The sequence below is a fragment of the Carettochelys insculpta genome, chromosome 30 (genome assembly GCF_033958435.1).
Source record: "Carettochelys insculpta isolate YL-2023 chromosome 30, ASM3395843v1, whole genome shotgun sequence".
NCBI classification, from domain to species: Eukaryota; Metazoa; Chordata; order Testudines; family Carettochelyidae; genus Carettochelys; species Carettochelys insculpta.
This window is the reverse complement of record NC_134166.1, coordinates 8,188,384-8,205,763: the sequence shown is the minus strand read 5'-3', so window position 1 is coordinate 8,205,763 and position 17,380 is coordinate 8,188,384. Positions and strand designations below refer to the sequence as shown.

General features: G+C 60.0%; 1 protein-coding gene across 3 annotated transcripts in view; it reads right to left on the bottom strand.

Annotated features, from left to right (window-relative positions):
* Positions 1-2,821: 2,821 nt before the first annotated feature.
* The window catches only part of LOC142003955 (CUGBP Elav-like family member 3-A), a 48,738-nt gene continuing 34,179 nt past the window's right edge, over positions 2,822-17,380 (bottom strand). The window contains exons 7-13 of one of the 3 annotated variants that reach the window (XR_012642909.1): positions 17,174-17,324; positions 16,632-16,949; positions 15,832-15,930; positions 15,160-15,303; positions 14,185-14,320; positions 12,307-12,374; positions 2,822-4,946 (exon numbers count right to left, since the gene is read on the bottom strand). Coding sequence is in view for 2 of the 3 variants with exons in the window: in XM_074981348.1 (XP_074837449.1) it covers positions 14,193-14,320; positions 15,160-15,303; positions 15,832-15,930; positions 16,632-16,949; positions 17,174-17,324 (840 nt within the window). In the remaining variant the exon portion in view is untranslated. The remainder of the gene's footprint in view (positions 4,947-12,306; positions 12,375-14,184; positions 14,321-15,159; positions 15,304-15,831; positions 15,931-16,631; positions 16,950-17,173; positions 17,325-17,380) is intronic. The other 2 variants (XM_074981349.1, XM_074981348.1) reach the window with 2 other exon arrangements.

Genomic DNA, 17,380 nt, shown 5'->3' with positions numbered 1-17,380 from the left:
TGAAACTACTAGTTAAACCTCTGTGGTCCCCTTTGCCTGCATTGGGTGGGGAGGCTGGGGAAGGATAGGGAAGTGGTGGGGCTGGAGGGTCACTGTCCACCTGTGGAGATCTCTCTGATCTGGTTCAAGGGGCTTGTATGGGGGCGGAGGACAGCGAGCAGTGAAACAGCCTGTACGACTGCCCCACCTGCCTTGGAACTAGGTTATCTTGGGAGTGGGAAGGGATGCCCAATTGCTCCCCCAATTCTGCCATCTCCTTTCTGTCCCTGCTATTCTTATACCTCCATCTGGTGAGGACTGGTCCCCCATTTGCTGCCTGGTCCCACCCCATTCCCCCAATGGTGATGGGCCCCACCCACCTCTCCCCTGGCTCTCTGCCCCACCTTCCCAGTGAGCAAAGGCCCTGTCCTCCAGTCTCATCTCTGGGCTCTGGCCCTGCAGGTAGCTGAGTTGAGGTCTGCCTGGGGACGATGTGATGGGCGGGGCCTTTTGCTGCAGGTGATGTCATGCCACTAGGGGGCGCTGTGGTGCTCAGGACTGCTGCAGGCCATAGGGTGCCCTGGGGCGATGTGGCCACCTGAACCTCGTTGCAAGTGATGTCGTGCCGCTAGGGGGCGTGGTGGTATTATAGGGCTTCATGCTGCAGCAGATGATGTGTCCCTAGGGGGCGCTGTGGGGCTACAGGGCAGCATGCCGCTGGTGATATGGTGTCCCGGGGGTGGGGGTGGCACTACAGCATGGCATGCTGCGGGCGATGCCATGCCACTAGGGGGTGATGTGGTGGTCAGGGCTTCGTGCTGCAGGCGATGCCATTATTGCTGGGGGTGTTTCATCGCTGGGAGGGCATTGTCTTTCTGCTGAGGCATAACCCTCAGATCTCAAGACACTCTGCACAGGAGTCAGGTGCAAGCCCTGGTGTCCTGGGCCAAGTCTCAGCTCTGCCAATTAACTTCTGGCTCATCAGATGCTCCCGCGGAAGACGGCCACCTTCACTTGCTGACCTCAAGGGCTACATGTCAGTCATCAACAAGTGCTTCCCTTCTCCATCATGACCCAAACGCGCACAGCTTTTTACAGGGCCTGTGGTTCCTTTGTGAGCAGCCTCCCCATGTTTTCTACTGCTGTTCCTGGGGTTGCAGGCACAGGAGAGGAGGGGGGCCTAGCTGGGCATTGCCTGCCTCATGCATCTTCAGTACCTGCCTACCCCTAGAAATCCCATGCGCCTGCCTCTGGGGGTGTGTCCTGTACAGCCAGATATTACCGTGCCAACAGCTGCTCCACAGGCCCTTCCCATGAGTATGTAATCAAGCCAGGGTTTGGGCCAACCCCATGGGGTAACAGGAGGCAGAGCAGATGGGAAGCCAGGGAGACCCACATCACATCTCTTACAACTGGAACGGACCTCAGGAGGTCATCTAGTCCAGTCCCCTGCCCTCTTGGTAGGACCAAGCACCATCCCTGACATCTATTTGCCCCAGTTGCTAAATGGCCACCTCGAGGATTGAGCTCACAACCCTGGGTTTAGCAGGCCAGTGCTCAAACCACCTCTGTGACCCACCCCCCCTGCCATTTTAGTAAAGAATCTTCCTTTCTACTTGGAATACCTGAGTCTTGCCTCATCTCTGGCCCCTTAATTGCCCCATGCTGGTCTAACTGGAGCTCCTTTTCCCCTGCAAGATCTTTCCTTGCATCTAATCTGTAGCATAGGCAGGAAAAGCCCAGCAAGAGAGAGAACTCAGGAGAGAGGCCTGTTAGGACAGGCCTCAGCTGTGGGAGGCTTGCAGGAGGCGGGAGACATGAGCTCCCTTACCATCCTCAGCCAGCAGCAAGGCTGGAGCTGGTGTGTTACAGTGAGATGTCACCAGGTGGCGCTGTCACTAGTTGTTTGTGAAGGAGCAAGTGTTCAGCCTTGGAAGAAATGCTGCATCCCGGTTAGTTTTATGTTTGTGGTGTTTTTTGGGGAGCAGTTGCAGGCAGAAAGCACCACCCAGCTCCTGCTCGAGTTGACAGTGCTTGGGTGAACATTATTCCTTTAGGGTGGGATATTGGTACTTCACTTGAGATATCCGATGCCGATCCTACTGTTCTATTGTTCTGGTGACTTTGTGGACGTGGGCATTGGAATAGGCAGCTGAGGGTATGGAGTGCTCTGGGCAGCTGGTGCCGTATTACTGAAAAGTGGGTTTGGGTTAACTGAATGTGTGACCATGAAGGGGGTATGGTCTGGTGAGCAACACAGCTAAGCAAATTAGAGGCGGCCATGGCCTGATGCTCAGGACAGCTGGTTCCTGCCTCTGCCATTGAGCTGACTTTGGACAAATAATCTCCCCTTGCCAAGCCTCAGTTTCCCTGGGCCACCTTTTCTCAATTTAGCATGTGAACTATTTGGGATAGCAACTGTTGCACTCTGTAGCTGGACAGTATCTGGCATGAGAAGGCCCCAGTCTCTGTTACTCAGTGCCAGGAACGCTGGAGCACCAAGTGCTGTTACTCAGGTTCTGGTGCTCCAGAGACTTGGTGGAGCCTTTGGCTGAGTCTTTTTTTTTTTTTTTTTCTTAAAACTGCTAATAACACTAAACCCCCAGCCACATGGGGCTTGGATTTTTTTTAAACTTTTTATTTAGACAGAAAAAAATTAAATTATTTAAAGTAAATGGCAATAAATAACAAATAAGTTAAGCATCGATATCGTCTGAAACATAGACTTCAACTTCTCTTTTCTCCCCCCCACTAAAAGTTCATATTTCCCCCCTCTAAACAAAAGTACCTGGTAATAAACCCCCTTCCCACCACCCTCCCCCAAATAAAAAGGAAAGAAAAGAGAAAAACCATTAAAATTCTCTAAAATTGGAGAGGAGAAAATGGCAGCAACTTGAATCCTTTTGGATTGCAGCTAATCTCAAAGAAATTATTTACAATTACTGGATTAGCAGGAGACTGTAAACATCGTTTTTTTTCTTTTTCTCTTTCATGTGGTATCGGTTGGTGTCAGCATGGTCAGGGTGAGAAGAGGTTCAGCATGTGGAGTCTCATGCTATTTTACACTTGCCGGAGCGGGAGGGCCTGGAGCGGAAAAACTAAGGCCCAGTGATTTCTATCGGGGATCTGTGAGCAAAGAGGAGCAGCAGCAGTGGAAGCTTGGCTGCGGTAATTTTCCAGCAGGGCCTGCTTTGAGGAGAGCGTGACCCAGGGTTGGAGGCTGGACTGAGAGTCAGAATGCCTGGGCTTAGCCCAACTATGAGCAAGTCATGGCCCTGCTCTGTGCCTCAGTTTCCCTTCCCATTTTTTTGTTAGATCATAAAGCCTTCCAGGAAGGGACTGTTGCTCACTGGCTGATCTCCATTCGTTTGTTTCAGGGCAGTGCCCAAACCCCTGAGGGTGTTGCTCTCGGCTGCTCTGTCTGGGCAGTGCCTGATGCACCGGGGTCCTGATCTCGTGTGGGAGCATGAGCAGTTACCATGTCACTTTTCATGTACTGCTCCCAAGTGTAACTGCTCGCAGGCTCAGGGCTCCCTCCCAGCAGCCATGTGGGGGTTCTTGGGGCTGTGTCCTTCCGTCTGTCACCCCCAATGGCGCCCAGCAAGTTCTTTTGCCTTCCACTAGGCAAAGGATGCCTAGGCTCTCGGCAGCAGAGGGAAGGGGGAGCAGTGTCTCGGGCTGGGCCAGGTTGGAAAACAGCAACTTTGTATCCATAAAGGAGGAGAAAATCCACATGGCAGCAGAAGGGGGTGGAAACAAAGCAGCAGCCGCGGCCCAGAAATCCGGGCAGGGGCTCTGTCTGTGCCGGGCTGTGATGGGACTGATTGTGCATGGAGCGTTGGAGCCTTAGAATTGTCTGAAACTCCCTGGTTGGAATGGTAGGAGGCGGCGGAGGGGGGATGTGGGGCATCGCCCCTGCAGGTGCTGGGGGCAGGGGACGTATCCCAGCCATGCTATGTCCCAGCCCCCCACACTAGCTGCTGCCCTCTCCCCCCTGCCCATGGGTTGATGCTGCATGGGTGGGGGTGGGGGTGGGGGGGTGACCTTTCCTCCCCCAGCCTGTGAGCCTCAGCCAGTCCAGCTGTGATGCCTTCCTCAGTGCTGTGGTAGCAACAAGCACCTGCAGAGGCTCCGAGCCCCCCGGCTGTGCAGGGCAGAGGCTCCAGGCTGCAGGAGGAGGCTGCATTCTCGCTCGCTCGCACGCACGGATTCCTGCCCCCGGTGGGACAGGGTCGTCCAGGACTAACCAGATTGGTGGGGCAGGCTCCTGGCTGGAGTGGACGACAACGTACCGGTGCCCCCCTGGCCAGTCTCCTGCTCCCCCTGCAATCAGAGGCAGCCAGCTCTGGCCTAAGGAGCCCAGGGCTGGTTCTGCTCCTCCCCACATCCCTGCCCGGCCTGGGCCATGGCTGCTGCCCCAGGCTGGCTGCCTCCCCTCACCCTCCCAAAGGCCACAGGTCCTCGAAGCTGGTTTTGGTCCTGTTTGGTGAGAAGAAAGCTCTGAGGACGGACCCCTGTGATGGGTGATTAATTGCCTCCCAGATGGGCCTTTCTCTCCCCCTTCCCCCTGGAGCAGGCTCTGCCTGGGCTACTGCTGGGAGATGGGGGGGGTCGGGTCTCCCTGCCCCCAACTCCCAGGGGTGTTGATGAGGCAAGGCTGGGATCACAGACAAATGCCCACTCCTCCCATCACCTGCCCCCCATTGCAGCCTCCCCCAAGCTGCAGGCTGCTGGTGGGGCTAGGTGTAGCCCAGGGCTAATGGGTGGGGCAGGTGCACTCGGTTCCGCTGCTCAGGCCCCTGGGTTCTGCGTGTTGTAGAATCGCTCCCAGCTGGAGGGTTGGGTGGTTGGGCACGGTGCTGTGGCGCCTAGGCACAGGCTAAGGATGAGCTGCAATGGGTGAGAGAAGGGGGTGGTGTGGCAGGTGGGGGCAATCCAGGGGCTCCCTCCTTCATCGAGCTCCAGACCTGGGGGTGGAGGGGCAAGAAGAGAGAGGAAGAATTAAAGGTGGCCCCGGCCAACATGTGATGAGCAGGTGGGGACATGCAGAGGGCACCAGCCTGTTTGATTTCCCCCCCCCACCCCTCATCATGCCCCAGAGAAGGTGCAGTTTAGGCAGGCTGCAGGGTTGCCTGTTGACCAGCTGCAAGGGGTGGGGATGGGCCTTTGTGTGTGGTGCAGCAGGAAGTAATAAGAAATAAATTGGAGATACACATCTAGAATTGGACAGGACCTTGGGAGGTCAACTAGTCCAGTCCCCTGCCCTGGTGGCAGGACCAAGCACCATCCCTGACCGGCCTTCTCAAGGATTGAACTCACAACCCTGGCTTTAGCAGGCCAATGCTCAAACCCTGAGCTATCCCTCCCCTAAGGTGGTGGGGGGGCCAGGGGTGAGGTGTGGGGCACCAGCAGAGCCTGGGGTTGGGGAGAGGTTATGGCTGGGTTGGAAGATGCTGCTGTTTGGGCATGAAAGGCACCAAAACCTGTTGGGTTATCAGTGGGGGGGGGGGGCGGGGGCTGCAGGTCAGGAGTGAGGGGCAGCAGCTGAGCTGGGCAGGAAGCAGGAGACGGCTGCTGGGCAGAAGAGGGGTCAGCCCAGGGCTGGGTCCAGGGAGGGCTGCAGGTCAGGAGTGAGGGGCAGCAGCTAGGCTGGGCGGAAGAGGGGTCAGCCCAGGGCTGGGTCCGGGGAGGGCTGCAGGTCGGTACTGAGGGGCAGTAGCAGTGCTGAGGGCATTGGCCACGTCTGCCGCTAGTTGACTATTGCAGTTGAACTCCAGGCATTCTCCTCTGGTCCCCCTCTGCCATCGGCCCAGGCCCCGAGGCTGCTGCCCACTGCGCAGGAACAGGCTCTTCTGGCGTCCCAGGGTTTGCAGGGCTGGTGGGGTGTGGGACCAGATAGCTCGGCCCTGTTGTCGCATGGTGTTGCCCCATGCAGTGAGAAGTGGGGTGCTGATGGGCCAGGAACCATGGGCCTGGGCACAGCTAGGGAATACTGGCTCCTGCCCTGCAGCTTGGCAGCTACTCCTGCTGCAGCTCACACCAGGCCCCCTCCAGCCCATGGACCCCCCACCCATAGCCAAATAACCCCCCTCAGCCTCCTACCACAGCACTGGCCTCATTCAGCTATGGGGTGGCCTGCGGGGGTGGGTCACAGCCCTTTGAAGGGGACTAAAAGCAGATTCCCCAGCACAGCCGCATGAGCTCACTGGGAGACAGCCTCAGCGCATCAGGGCAGGAGTTGTGCCAGGCAGTGGCTCTCTGGCTTGCAGCTCCTGTGGCCTTGGTGACGCCACACCCTGCTCACAGCTATACCATGGACCAGAGCAAACCCAGCAGCCCTCCGCTGCTACTGTCCCCCTGCCATTTAGTCCCATTAGCTGGTTGAATTCCCAGACACAGCCACCGCCCCCACCACCACTGAAACAGGAGTGGATGCTCCCTGGGTACATCTGGTTGCTAAGGAACAGCCAATCAGGCCACTCGTTGAGCAGGGCTGTCAAGCGGGGCAGGAGCTGGCACTGACTCCCTGCCAGGGATGGACAGGCAAAGGGGGAGCAGGGTGTGGTGGGTCAGAGGGAGCAGAATTACTTTGGGGAGCTGGTGGTTAATTAGACAGGACCGGGGGCGGGGGCAGAGCTGTGACTACCAAACAGGGCACGTAGGGGTGTGGCTGTGCACTATGTGGCGGCTGGTGGGGACTGCCACCTCCTGCCTGCCCCTTATGGCCCTGCACCAGAAGGTCTCTGCTGGGGGAGGTGTGTGTGGGGGGGTGAAGCTGCCCTGAACCTGCAGCATGCTGGGGGCACTGTTCCCAGGCACAGCTACGGCAGGGGTGGAGTAGGGTGTTAAACGCACGTCTGGCGTGGAACTATTGTGGGTCTCTGGGGCTTACAGACCCCCCCACTGTGAGGACATGCTGGTAAAGGGGTGGGGGTGGGTGCAGCCTAGCCCAGGCAACAGGGGGGGTGTCTCTCCCCAGCTCTGTTTGATGGTTAACCCCCACCCCGCTAATCTTAAAGGATGAGCCTGCCTGCTGAGGTGGTTGGGCCCCCCCCCCAACCCCTCTCTGACAGAGAGGGTGGTGGGGGGGGGCGGAAGAGGCATGACACCCAGAGAGCGGCGTTATTGGCAGGCTGATGAGAGACCACACTAAAGCCCACCACTGCCACCCTGAGCTGGGGACAGCTCCCTCCCCCCCGGTGCCCTGACTCGCAGCCTCCACCCTGGCCTCTTGCTCTGACCGCTAGACCCCACTGCCCGTCCCCAGCTGGGGATAGAATGCAGATGGTCTGACACTCCCCCCCTGCCCATGCTGCTCAGGGCATGGCACTGAGCATGAGTCTCGTTTGATGCTCATGTCACATAGTGCTGAGATGGTTTTTGCACCACCCTCGCTAACCGTTGTGCAGCGTTCCTGTTCCGTAGCGAAGCAGCCCCTGTGGCCCACAGCAGAGGTGGCTGCATTTTAATACTGTGTGTGTGTGGGGCGGGGGGCAGGGGGCATGCTGGTGGTGAGGTGGGGGAAGGGGCTGATCTTTAGAGCAACAGCTCTCACGGCCAACCCAGAGGTGGCTGCATGCTACCAGTGAACACATGAATGCTGTATAAACAACTGCTGTGTCCTGCCCCAGGGGTCGTCTGCCTTGCACACAGCAATTCCCTTGCCAGCAGCTAGCAGCCTGGGCGAGGGGAAGGTGGCGGCAGGTTCAGGGCTGGGTCGCCCCGGGCTGTGCTGCTGTGTTGGGAATTGCGCTACAAAGGCGGAGCCAGCAGACCTGCTGAGAGGGATACCCACAAAACACACACGCAACCCCCCACCCCCCAGGTCAAGGACTAAACCAGACGAGAAGCCACCATGACACAAGCACGGACCCAGTGACCAGCACAACCACGAAACTGGGCTAAGAGGTGGGGCGTGGCTGGGGGACAACACTCAGCCCAGCCAAAGCCCGGAGGAGGGCGCGCCGGCGTGCCAGAGGCCTTACACCCGGTACTGGGTTTTAAAAAAGACTTTTGGCTCGGGGGGGGGGGGGGGGGGGGGGCTAGCCCCCATGAACACTACTGTCCCCTGAGCACAGCTGTAAGAAAAACACACCCTCACGGCTCAGCCAACCAGCGCTACACCACAGCGCCAGCTGCAAGGCCTGCTCACAGCGACGTGGGGAGCAGACGCACCACAGCGAGCGGAACAGCAGGGCTAATGAGATAGAGACGTGTCGGTCAGGCCATCGGCTGCACCTTGGGGCGGGGGGGCGATGGCTCGTGCGACAGCAGAGTGATGACTAGCAACAAGTCGGCTCAAGATATGATGGGGACCCTGGTGGGTGGGTGCAGGGGAGATGGGAGTTAAAGCAGCAAAGAAAGACAATGGGAATGGGGATTTACTGGGTTGGAAATAAGACCAGGGAGGCAGTTGCGTGCGGTGTGTGTGTGTGTGGGGGGGATGACCTTGTTTCTGACACAGTAAAAGAGACAAGAGGGTTGGTGCCATGCCATCTCCCCCACCCCACCGGGCACAGGGATGGCCCACAGCCGCCGCGGGGAATGGTGGCATGTTGAGCTCCTGCCCTGAGTGTGAGAGGCCTGTTTTTGGGAGCCTGGCAAAGGCCTGGCTGGCCAGCAGGCCAGGGCTCAGTGTTAGGGGGCGGTTTTCCCTGTACTTGGACTCTCAGCCTCACTGGCTGCTTCGCCAGCCAGCGGCTGTGTCTGTGTGTGTGGCGGGGTGGGGGGGTGGGGGGGGGGGGGGGGGAGGAGGGAGTGTCCTGAGCAGCTTTGTGCCTCAGTTTCCTCTCCTGCCCATTGGCTAGCCAGAAAGCATTTGGATGGGTTTGGGGCTGCCTCTCCCTCTGGCTGGGTGGTGCCTGGTCTGTAGCCACAGTACGGACGCTAAGCCCAGGGAACCAGGCATTTTAGGAGGCAGCTCTCCCAGCGCAGCGGGGACACGTCCATGGGCCGCCAGCTCAGCGAGAGGCTGCTGCCTTCTCAAGTGGGGAGGTACCTAGCCTCACAGCTCCCACCTGCAGCTAGGGAGAAGAGGGTGCCTGGACACATGGCTTACCAGGTGCCGCAGGGAGCATCAGTGTCTCCTTGGTCCATCCTTGCTGACCTTCCAACCGCCTTGCCCAGTCTAACCTGCTGGTCTGCCCCTTCCGCCCGGCCTTCCAGCTGGCACCAGGCCTGAGGGGCTGGGTGGGTGATGGGGATGCCCATTGTGGAGGGCAGGTGAAACTTATGGGAGCAGGATCCTGTGAGCCCCCCCCCCCCCCCCCCCCCCCCCCCCCCCCCCGCAACCCCCCTTCCCTGCCTGCCTCCGCATCTTAGGCCTTTTCCCCACAAAGGAGACCAAGGAAGCGCCGGGAATGAGACACTAGAGAGATGTGGCTGACAGGGAATGGGGCCCTCCCGCCATGGGTGTGTTGCCTGCCAGCTGGCTGGCTTGTCACGGCCCTGGGTGGGTGAGGGCTGCAGGGCTCTCATGACAGCCTGTCCATGCCCTGGGCCCTGCTCCCTGTGACCCCTGCAGCGTGGGTGGGCTGAGAGAGCGAGAACGGCAGCCCATGGCATCAGGGTACAGCCCTGGGAGAGATGGCTGGGGGTGTGCGGGGGGCTTGGGCTGGGGGTGAGCCTGCTGGCTGGTGGCAGGTCACTGAGGCCAAGCTATGGCCAGTGGCATGGAGCCTGAGTGGGGAGGGACACTGTGGGCCCATTGGTGGCCTAATCAGCCCCTTTGGCAGCAGAATCAGCCCCCATGGACTCCCAGCAGTGGAGGTCCGGCCCTGGCTGGCACAGGGTCGGAGCACCGGGCGCCGAATGTGGCTCCTGCGCCCAGAGTCAGCTGGCAGGACTGTGGGGAAGGGAGGCCTTTGGAAGGGGCTGAGCTGAATCTGCCAGTGCCCCATATCCCTGCTCCAACATCTCCCCGGTGGCCCAGCCCTGAGCACACCCCCCCCCCCCCCCCCCCCCCCGCCCCCACAGCTCCGCCAGTGCCCCATATCTCCCTGCTAGCCCCGCCCTGAGCGCCCCTCCCCCACAGCTCCACCAGTGCCCCCATATCTCCCTGCTAGCCCAGCTCTGAGCACCCCCCCCCCCACAGCTCCACCAGTGCCCCATATCTCCCTGCTAGCCCAGCTCTGAGCACCCCCTCCCCCCACAGCTCCACCAGTGCCCCATATCTCCCTGCTAGCCCCGCCCTGCGCGCCCCTCCCCCACAGCTCCACCAGTGCCCCATATCTCCCTGCTAGCCCAGCTCTGAGCACCCTCCCCCACAGCTCCACCAGTGCCCCACATCTCCCTGCTAGCCCAGCCCTGAGCGCCCCTCCCCCACAGCTCCGCCAGTGCCCCATATCTCCTGCTAGCCCAGCCCTGAGCGCCCCTCCCCCACAGCTCCACTAGTGCCCCATATCTCCCTGCTAGCCCAGCTCTGAGCACCCCTCCCCCCACAGCTCCACCAGTGCCCCATATCTCCCTGATAGCCCAGCTCTGAGCACCCCTCCCCCCACAGCTCCACCAGTGCCCCATAATCTCCTGCTAGCCCAGCTCTGAGCACCCCTCCCCCCACAGCTCCACCAGTGCCCCACATCTCCCTGCTAGCCCAGCCCTGAGCGCCCCCTCCCCCACAGCGCTACCTGTGCCTCCACACCTGACACACAGCGCCCCCCCCCCACCTGCTCTGTGAGGTGTGGCATGCCGCTGCCCCCTATGCCTCAGTCCAGACCCACAGCATCCTCCGCCCCTATTACCCAGACCTGAGCTCCCCTCCCCACCCCAGCTCTGCTGGTGCCCCTCAGCTGCACCACCTGCTGTGGCTTCGCACCCTTACGGGTCCACGCCTGTACGCCAGCCTGCCCTGGGCTCCCCAGCCAGCCGCTCAGGCCCTGCCCCACACGTCGGAAAGCCTGAGGCATGTCCAGACACAAGGGCCCAGCCTGAGGCACGGCAGCGCTGCCGGAGGAGCCGGCTGGCTGAGCCTGGCTGTAAATGTTGACTTAGCGAACCCCTTCGGCATGGTGCGCCACGAAATCCAGCACCCCGAGTCCCTCCTGGGCCCACCCCCCAGCCTGGTGCTGCGAGTGCGCAGGGCCTGCAGTAGGCCCTAGGCATCAGGCAGCCAAGGATGGGCTCGTGGAGATGGACGCGGAAACCCTGCGCTAAGGTCCTTCCTCTGCCACAGCTTTCCTGTGTGACCGGGCCATGTCACTTTGTCACGCTGAGTCTCATTTGCACAATGGAGCCAATAAGTCTGCCCCCCTCCCCCAACTCTTCATTTATTTAAGCCCAGCGATGGGGCAAGGTTTGTCGGGTATGGAAACTGTAGGCAAGGCTGGGGGAGCCTGTGCCGCCCCAAACAGCCAGGTGTGGCCTGGCTCCTACCTACCCCACCCCCACCATTCCCTGACTCTAAAGCCTTGCGATCCCTGCCCCCATCCAATCCCACCCGCCTGCTGAATGTCCTCCAGGATTCTCCACCTTCTCGCTGCCTCCCACCCCTCCTCTTTGTCTCTTGACTGCCCCTGGGACTCCCACACCTCACCCAGTGCCCCCAGTCACCCCCAAGCGCATGACCTGGTCAGAATGGCACTACGCTGCCTGGAGCATTACATGCTGGGGAGCTGAGTGTGGCTGCAGGGGATGGCAGGGGAGGGGCCGGAGGCTAGCCCCTCCCCTGCCTGCCACGCTACTCCTCCCAGCAAGGCTGTCCCAGTGGAAGCGTGACGGAAGGGTCTGCCAGCCTGCAGGTGGCCCATGGGCTGTCGTCTGCTCCCTCCTCTGGTTTAGCCTGTGAGCTCTTTGGAACAGGACCTGTCCTTCATTGTATCTGTGCAGCACTCAGCCCAATGGGGACCTGAGCGCAGCCGGGTTCCATGCAGCACCTGGCATGATGGGGCCCTGCTCTCCATGGGTGTCTGTGCAGTGCTTGGCATGAGGTGCCCCGATCTTGGCCGGGTTCTAAGAGCTCATGCAATACAGCTTACAGCAAATCCTTAAAGAAATGGAGCCTGCCACCGCGCCCCCCCCCGCCACCCACCGCCAGCAGAGCGAGATGGCAGCTGTGAGGACCTTCTGTCTCTTTTATGTGCAAAAAAGAAACTCAGTTCAATGACAAACGACACCACGAAACAAATGAACAAGCAAAACCAAACCGAAAAAGCAAAACCAAAATCCAAACCGATGCAGAACGAGAAAGGCCCCCCGTGAAACCGCGCACGGAGAACACAGATCAGAACAAAAGCAGGGTACGGTCACGTGCCACAACACACACACACACACACACACACACAGGACCTCCCCCGCCCTTGCCCCACGCTACGCCGCGCTGGGGGTCTTCACCTGGCTGAGACAGGGCTCTGTGCAGCACAGCCGGAAAGAACTGCTAGCGGGAGGTTATGTTCTTCTTTCTTAAAATACAGGGTGAAATTGTTACACGGATCTCTGAGATAGCCGGGGGCGTGGGGATACTGTCAGGCTACGTGTGCTACAGCTATGAAACTAGACTGCGCTACTTGTGGGTGGGAACGGCGTGTGTGGGTCTCAGAACGGTTATTTTGATCTGCTGGGAATTCCTTGTGATGTGGCTTCTCTATAAAAGGCTTCAGGCTCATTTACCGCCCTGGAGATTTAGGCTGTGGGCTCCATGGAGCCTGTGACTGTGCCATGAGCCATTACTCAGCTGCAAAATAACAAGCTCCCGTGTCCGTGGGCATGTAGTTCTGCCCTGTGTTTCTGGGGTGGGGGAGCTGGAGAGGCTCCTGAGTTGAACGGTGCGATAAACAGGCCAGGGATGGACTTGTGAAAGTGGCTGGCTCGCGGGTCTCCTGCTGAATGGGAATCGGTGCGGAACGTTTGCAAGAAAAATGTGAGTTGTGCCCAAATTCCACGTTGCCCCATGGCCCATCTCCCCAGAGCGCCGGCAGACCTACTCAGACACCTTGCGTGTGCGTCTGTCTGCGTGTGGGCAAACCTGCATGCAACTGTGGGTACAAGCATAGGGGTGTGGCTGTGCGTAGGTAGGCAGGGGTGTGTCCCTAAGGTCACGTGTGTGTGTGTGTGTGTGGGTCGGTGGGTGGGTGCTTATATATGTAATATGTGTGTGCCTTTTAGTGTATGCCAGTGTGCACTTGCCTGTGTCTGTTCTGCTCAGGCCCTTTGAAGTGCCCAGCATTAACCACTGTTGGCAGAAGGGACACTAGGTTAGCTGGACCTTTGGGCTCACCCAGTCAGGCCATTCTCACGTCCTTCTGTGTGTATGCATGTGGCTATACCTCTGTGTGTGTGTATATGTGTGAGCCCATGTGAATGTGTGTATACCCACCACATAGCTGTGTACAACCATGTGCATGCATGTACCCACTATCTGTATGCCTGGGCCTGTATTTGTGGGTGACCATGTGCCTCTGTGTGTGTCCATGTGCATATCTGGGTGTCCGGATGTGTACACATATGCGCCATCATGCATCTGTGTGCTCAGGTGTGTATCCATGGGTGCCCACAAGTTTTGTGTATCTGTGTGTGTCCATGTGCACATATATAGCTGGGTGTGCCCGTACGTGTGTATGGCTCTGTGTGGTTGGATGTAGTGTATCATTGTGCGCCCCTGTGTGTGTGTGTGTGTGTGTGTGCGCGCGCGCCCATGTGCTTATCTCAGTGTGCCCTTGTGTATGTGTATCGATGTGCCCAAGTGTGTATATTGGTGTGCATACGTGTGTGTGTTTGCATCGCTGTGCGTGTTTACCTGTGTGCCCTTGTGCATATGTGTATCTCTGTGTGCCCCTTTGTGTGTGTATCTCTCTGTGCCCCTTTGTGTGTGTGTATCTCTGTGTGCCCTTGTGCACGCATGTATCCCTGTGCCCAGGCGTGCGCCTCTGGAGAGGGAAAATCACAAAAATGTCACTGACATCTTCCTGTTTTGAAATCAAACTGGGAAATTCCTGATTGGATTTTCCGGTGCCCTCGGTTCCCTCCTGCCCAGGGCTGGGGGCTGTCACCCTCTTGTGGCCAACGGGCCCCAGGGTTGTAGTCCCTGAGTGCAGAGATGCCTGGTCTGGGGTCCTCATGGAGACACTATCCTGGGGGAGGGTTCTGTCCAGTGGGAGGCAGCACAGCAAGGGCCTCAGCCCTGCACTGCCATTACTCTGCAGCTGCCCAGCCCAACCTGCTGCACCTCCCGTCTATATTTGGGGGGTCCCCCCGTGCATGGGAGACACCCACCTGGGGCCTCAGTACGGCCGGTTGGCATCTTTTGGTCGCTTGAGCTGCACTTTCAGGCGCTTCATGCCGATCTGGAAGCCGTTCATGGCCTGGATGGCGGCCTGGGCGCTGGCGGGATTGTCGAAACTTACGAACCCTAGGGAGGAGGCCAGGGAGGGGGAGCCGGAACCAGGGAGGTGGGGAGAAGGCAGCAGGAGAGGGGCAGAGAGAGGGAAAGAAGGCTGAGTGGTGCTGGGAGACTCATCCAGCTCTTTGCTACCGCTAGAATCCTAGAAACCCAGGGCTGGAAGGGACCTCAGGTGGTCATTGCATCCAGCCCCCTGCTTCAAGCAGGACCAACCCCAACTAAGTCATCCCAGCCAGTACCTTGTCAAGCTGAGACTTAAAAACCTCCAGGGATGGAGATTCCACCACCTCCCCAGGTAACCCATTCCAGTGCTCTACCACCCCGCTGGTGAAGCAGTTTTTCCTAATATCCAGCCTATTCCTCTCCCTCTGTAACTTCAGGCCATGGCTCCTTGTTCTGCCATCTGACACCACTGAGAACAGTTTCTCACCCTCCTCTTTAGAGCTCCCCTTCAGGAAGTTGAAGGCTGCTATTAAACCACCCCTAAGTGTCCTGGGGGTGCCTGGCTCAGGGTGGGCAGCTCTGCATCCAGGGTAATGGTATGATCAGCCCTCCCACCCATGGGGGCTGGGATCTGCTCCCTAAGGTTCACACCTGAGGGTATCTATTGGAGGCACATAGAGGGTACCTGAGGATCCTAGTGCAAGCCACTGTGGGTGACAGCAGCCCTAAGAGCCTTGGTCTGGGCAGATCCACTGGGGAAGCCAGCTTGGCGTTAGGCTCTGTGGCAGGCTCTGTCTACACTAGGGGTTGCAACAATCCTTTCCCTGGGAGGTTGGCCCTCTGCTGCTCAGAGGGCAGGACTGTGGCTCGCCACACAGCTGGGAGATCCCATTGGCTGGCCTTACCGAAACATTTGCTCTGATTGGTTGCCCGATCCACAAAGACTTTGGCAGAGATGACGTTCCCGAAGGGGAGGAACATCTGCAGGATCTCAGAGTCAGTGAACTCCTGGGGCAGGTGGTAAATGAAGATGTTACAGCCCTCGGGACCTGCGGGGAGGTGGCAAGAGAGAGTGGACAGGTGCGTAGGACACTCCATGCCCTGAGGTCTTTTAAATCCTTCCGTGCAGTGGCCCGGAACTAGATCCCCATGGCAGGGCCCCGTTCTAGATCCATCGTGTTCTAGATACTCAACACTGGGACCCCCATTGTAGAGCCCCCTACACTGGGCATGCTGGACCTTCTGTCCTGGACTCCTCTATATCCTGCATTCTGGACCCACACCCCAATTCTGGAGTCTGTTCCATATCCCCTGCTTTGAACTCCCTGTTCCAAACAACTCTATGTCCTCTCACTCTGGACCCCCCATAACCTTGACCTACCTGCTCTGGACCCCCCCCACCACTCTAGACCGCCACCCCCACGCTCTGGACTTCTCCATGTTCTAGACCACTCTAGAGCCTCTCGTTCCGGCCCCCATTCTGGCAGTGCCGAGGGCCTGGGGGATGATGTTTTGGGGGAATTGTCAGGGGGCATTAGAGGGGGAGTGGCCCTACATCTCCCCCCTGGGCAACTTACCTTCCCGTTGCTGCTGTTGGGGGGGTGGCTGCTGCGTGAGGATGGTTGGCTGCTGGGGGAAGGCCGGGCTCACCAGCCCATAGGCAGTGGGGTAGGCGGCTGGCGTGGAGCAAAGGAGAGTCTGAGCGACCCGGCAGGCGGAGCCTACGCGCCCCCAAGGGAGGGGTGTGAACCCAGGCCTTTGGTGCCCTGGGCTCATCACTGAGTCAGGACCCTTCCTCCACTGCTGCCCACTCTCCTCATCTCTCCCAGGTCTCTCTCCCCACAGCCTCAGTCCCACAAACTTCCCACTGCCCCCCATGGCCCTGGGCACTGAGGCGGGCACTGCCATACCTGGGCATGGGTGAGACCTGATGCCAGTGCCCAAGATATCCCAACAGGTGACCATGTTTTGCCTCCCCCACCTGCACCTCCCTCGCCTGGCCCCTTCCAGCCCCTCAGCCCCCTCACCTGCCCTGGGCCCCTTCCAGCCCCCTCCCCCGCCCTGAGCCCCCTCCAGCGCCTCCACCCTGTTCCCCACCCTGGGCCCCTTCCAGCCCCTCAGCCCCCTCCCCCATCCTGGGCCCCTTCCAACCCCTCTGCCCCCTCCCCCACCCTGGGCCCCTTCCAGCCCCCCCAGCCCCCTCCCCCATCCTGGGCACCTTTCAGCCCCCTCCCCCGCCCTGGGCCCCTTCCAGCCTCTCAGCCCCCTCCCCTGCCCTGGGCCCCTTCCAGCCCCTCCCCCAACCTGGGACCCTTCCAGCCCCCTCCCCCACCCTGGCCCCTCCAGCCGCCCACTAGCCCGGGGGCGGATGCCAGACCTGTGTAATGCTGCATCCCGGCATATGCCTGCTGCAAGGGGTCCACGGGAGCGGCCGGGCTCTGAGCTGTGGGGATAGATGGGGAGTTACCTGGGGAGCCCCCTGTTTGAGCGCCCGGCTCCCAGCTGAGCTGGGGGGGCAGGGACGCAGCTGGGGCAGGACAGGTACCTGGGTACGGGTGGACCCCGTTGGTGTAGATGGCCTCGGAGGCCGGCTGGCCCGTGGTCTGTGCGGGGACGGGGCTGTAGCCGTTGACGCTGAGCGTGGCTGGGATGGCTGACACAGGTGTGGCGGCGATGGCGGGGGGTGTGCTGGTACCTGCAGCGAGATGGGGCGGTGGGGGGAGGAGCGGCAAGGCTGGGACGGGGCCCTCACCCCCCCCAACCCCCCTGGCTGGGGGCCAGCTCCCAGCTCGCCCTGCCCCTCCCCTTCTGCAGTGGGGTGCTGGGGGGGGGGTCTTCCCCCGCCCGGGGCCCAGCCCCACCCCGCAGGCTTTCCTTGGTGCCGGCTGCTCCCTGGCACCTGGCCCGCGCCAGCCCTACCTGAGGAGGGGGTGAGGGGTGTGAGGGGCGTGGCAATGATGCCGTTGGGGTTGATCGTTGCCATCTGCTGCATCTGGACGGCGGCCATGGTGGCCATGGGGTTGAGGTAGGCGGAGTGCGCAGCGACCAGGGCTGCCTGCTGCTGCATTAGCTGTGGTGGGGAGAGAGAGAGAGAGAGAGACAGGGTGGGCGAGATCGGGGGGCGTT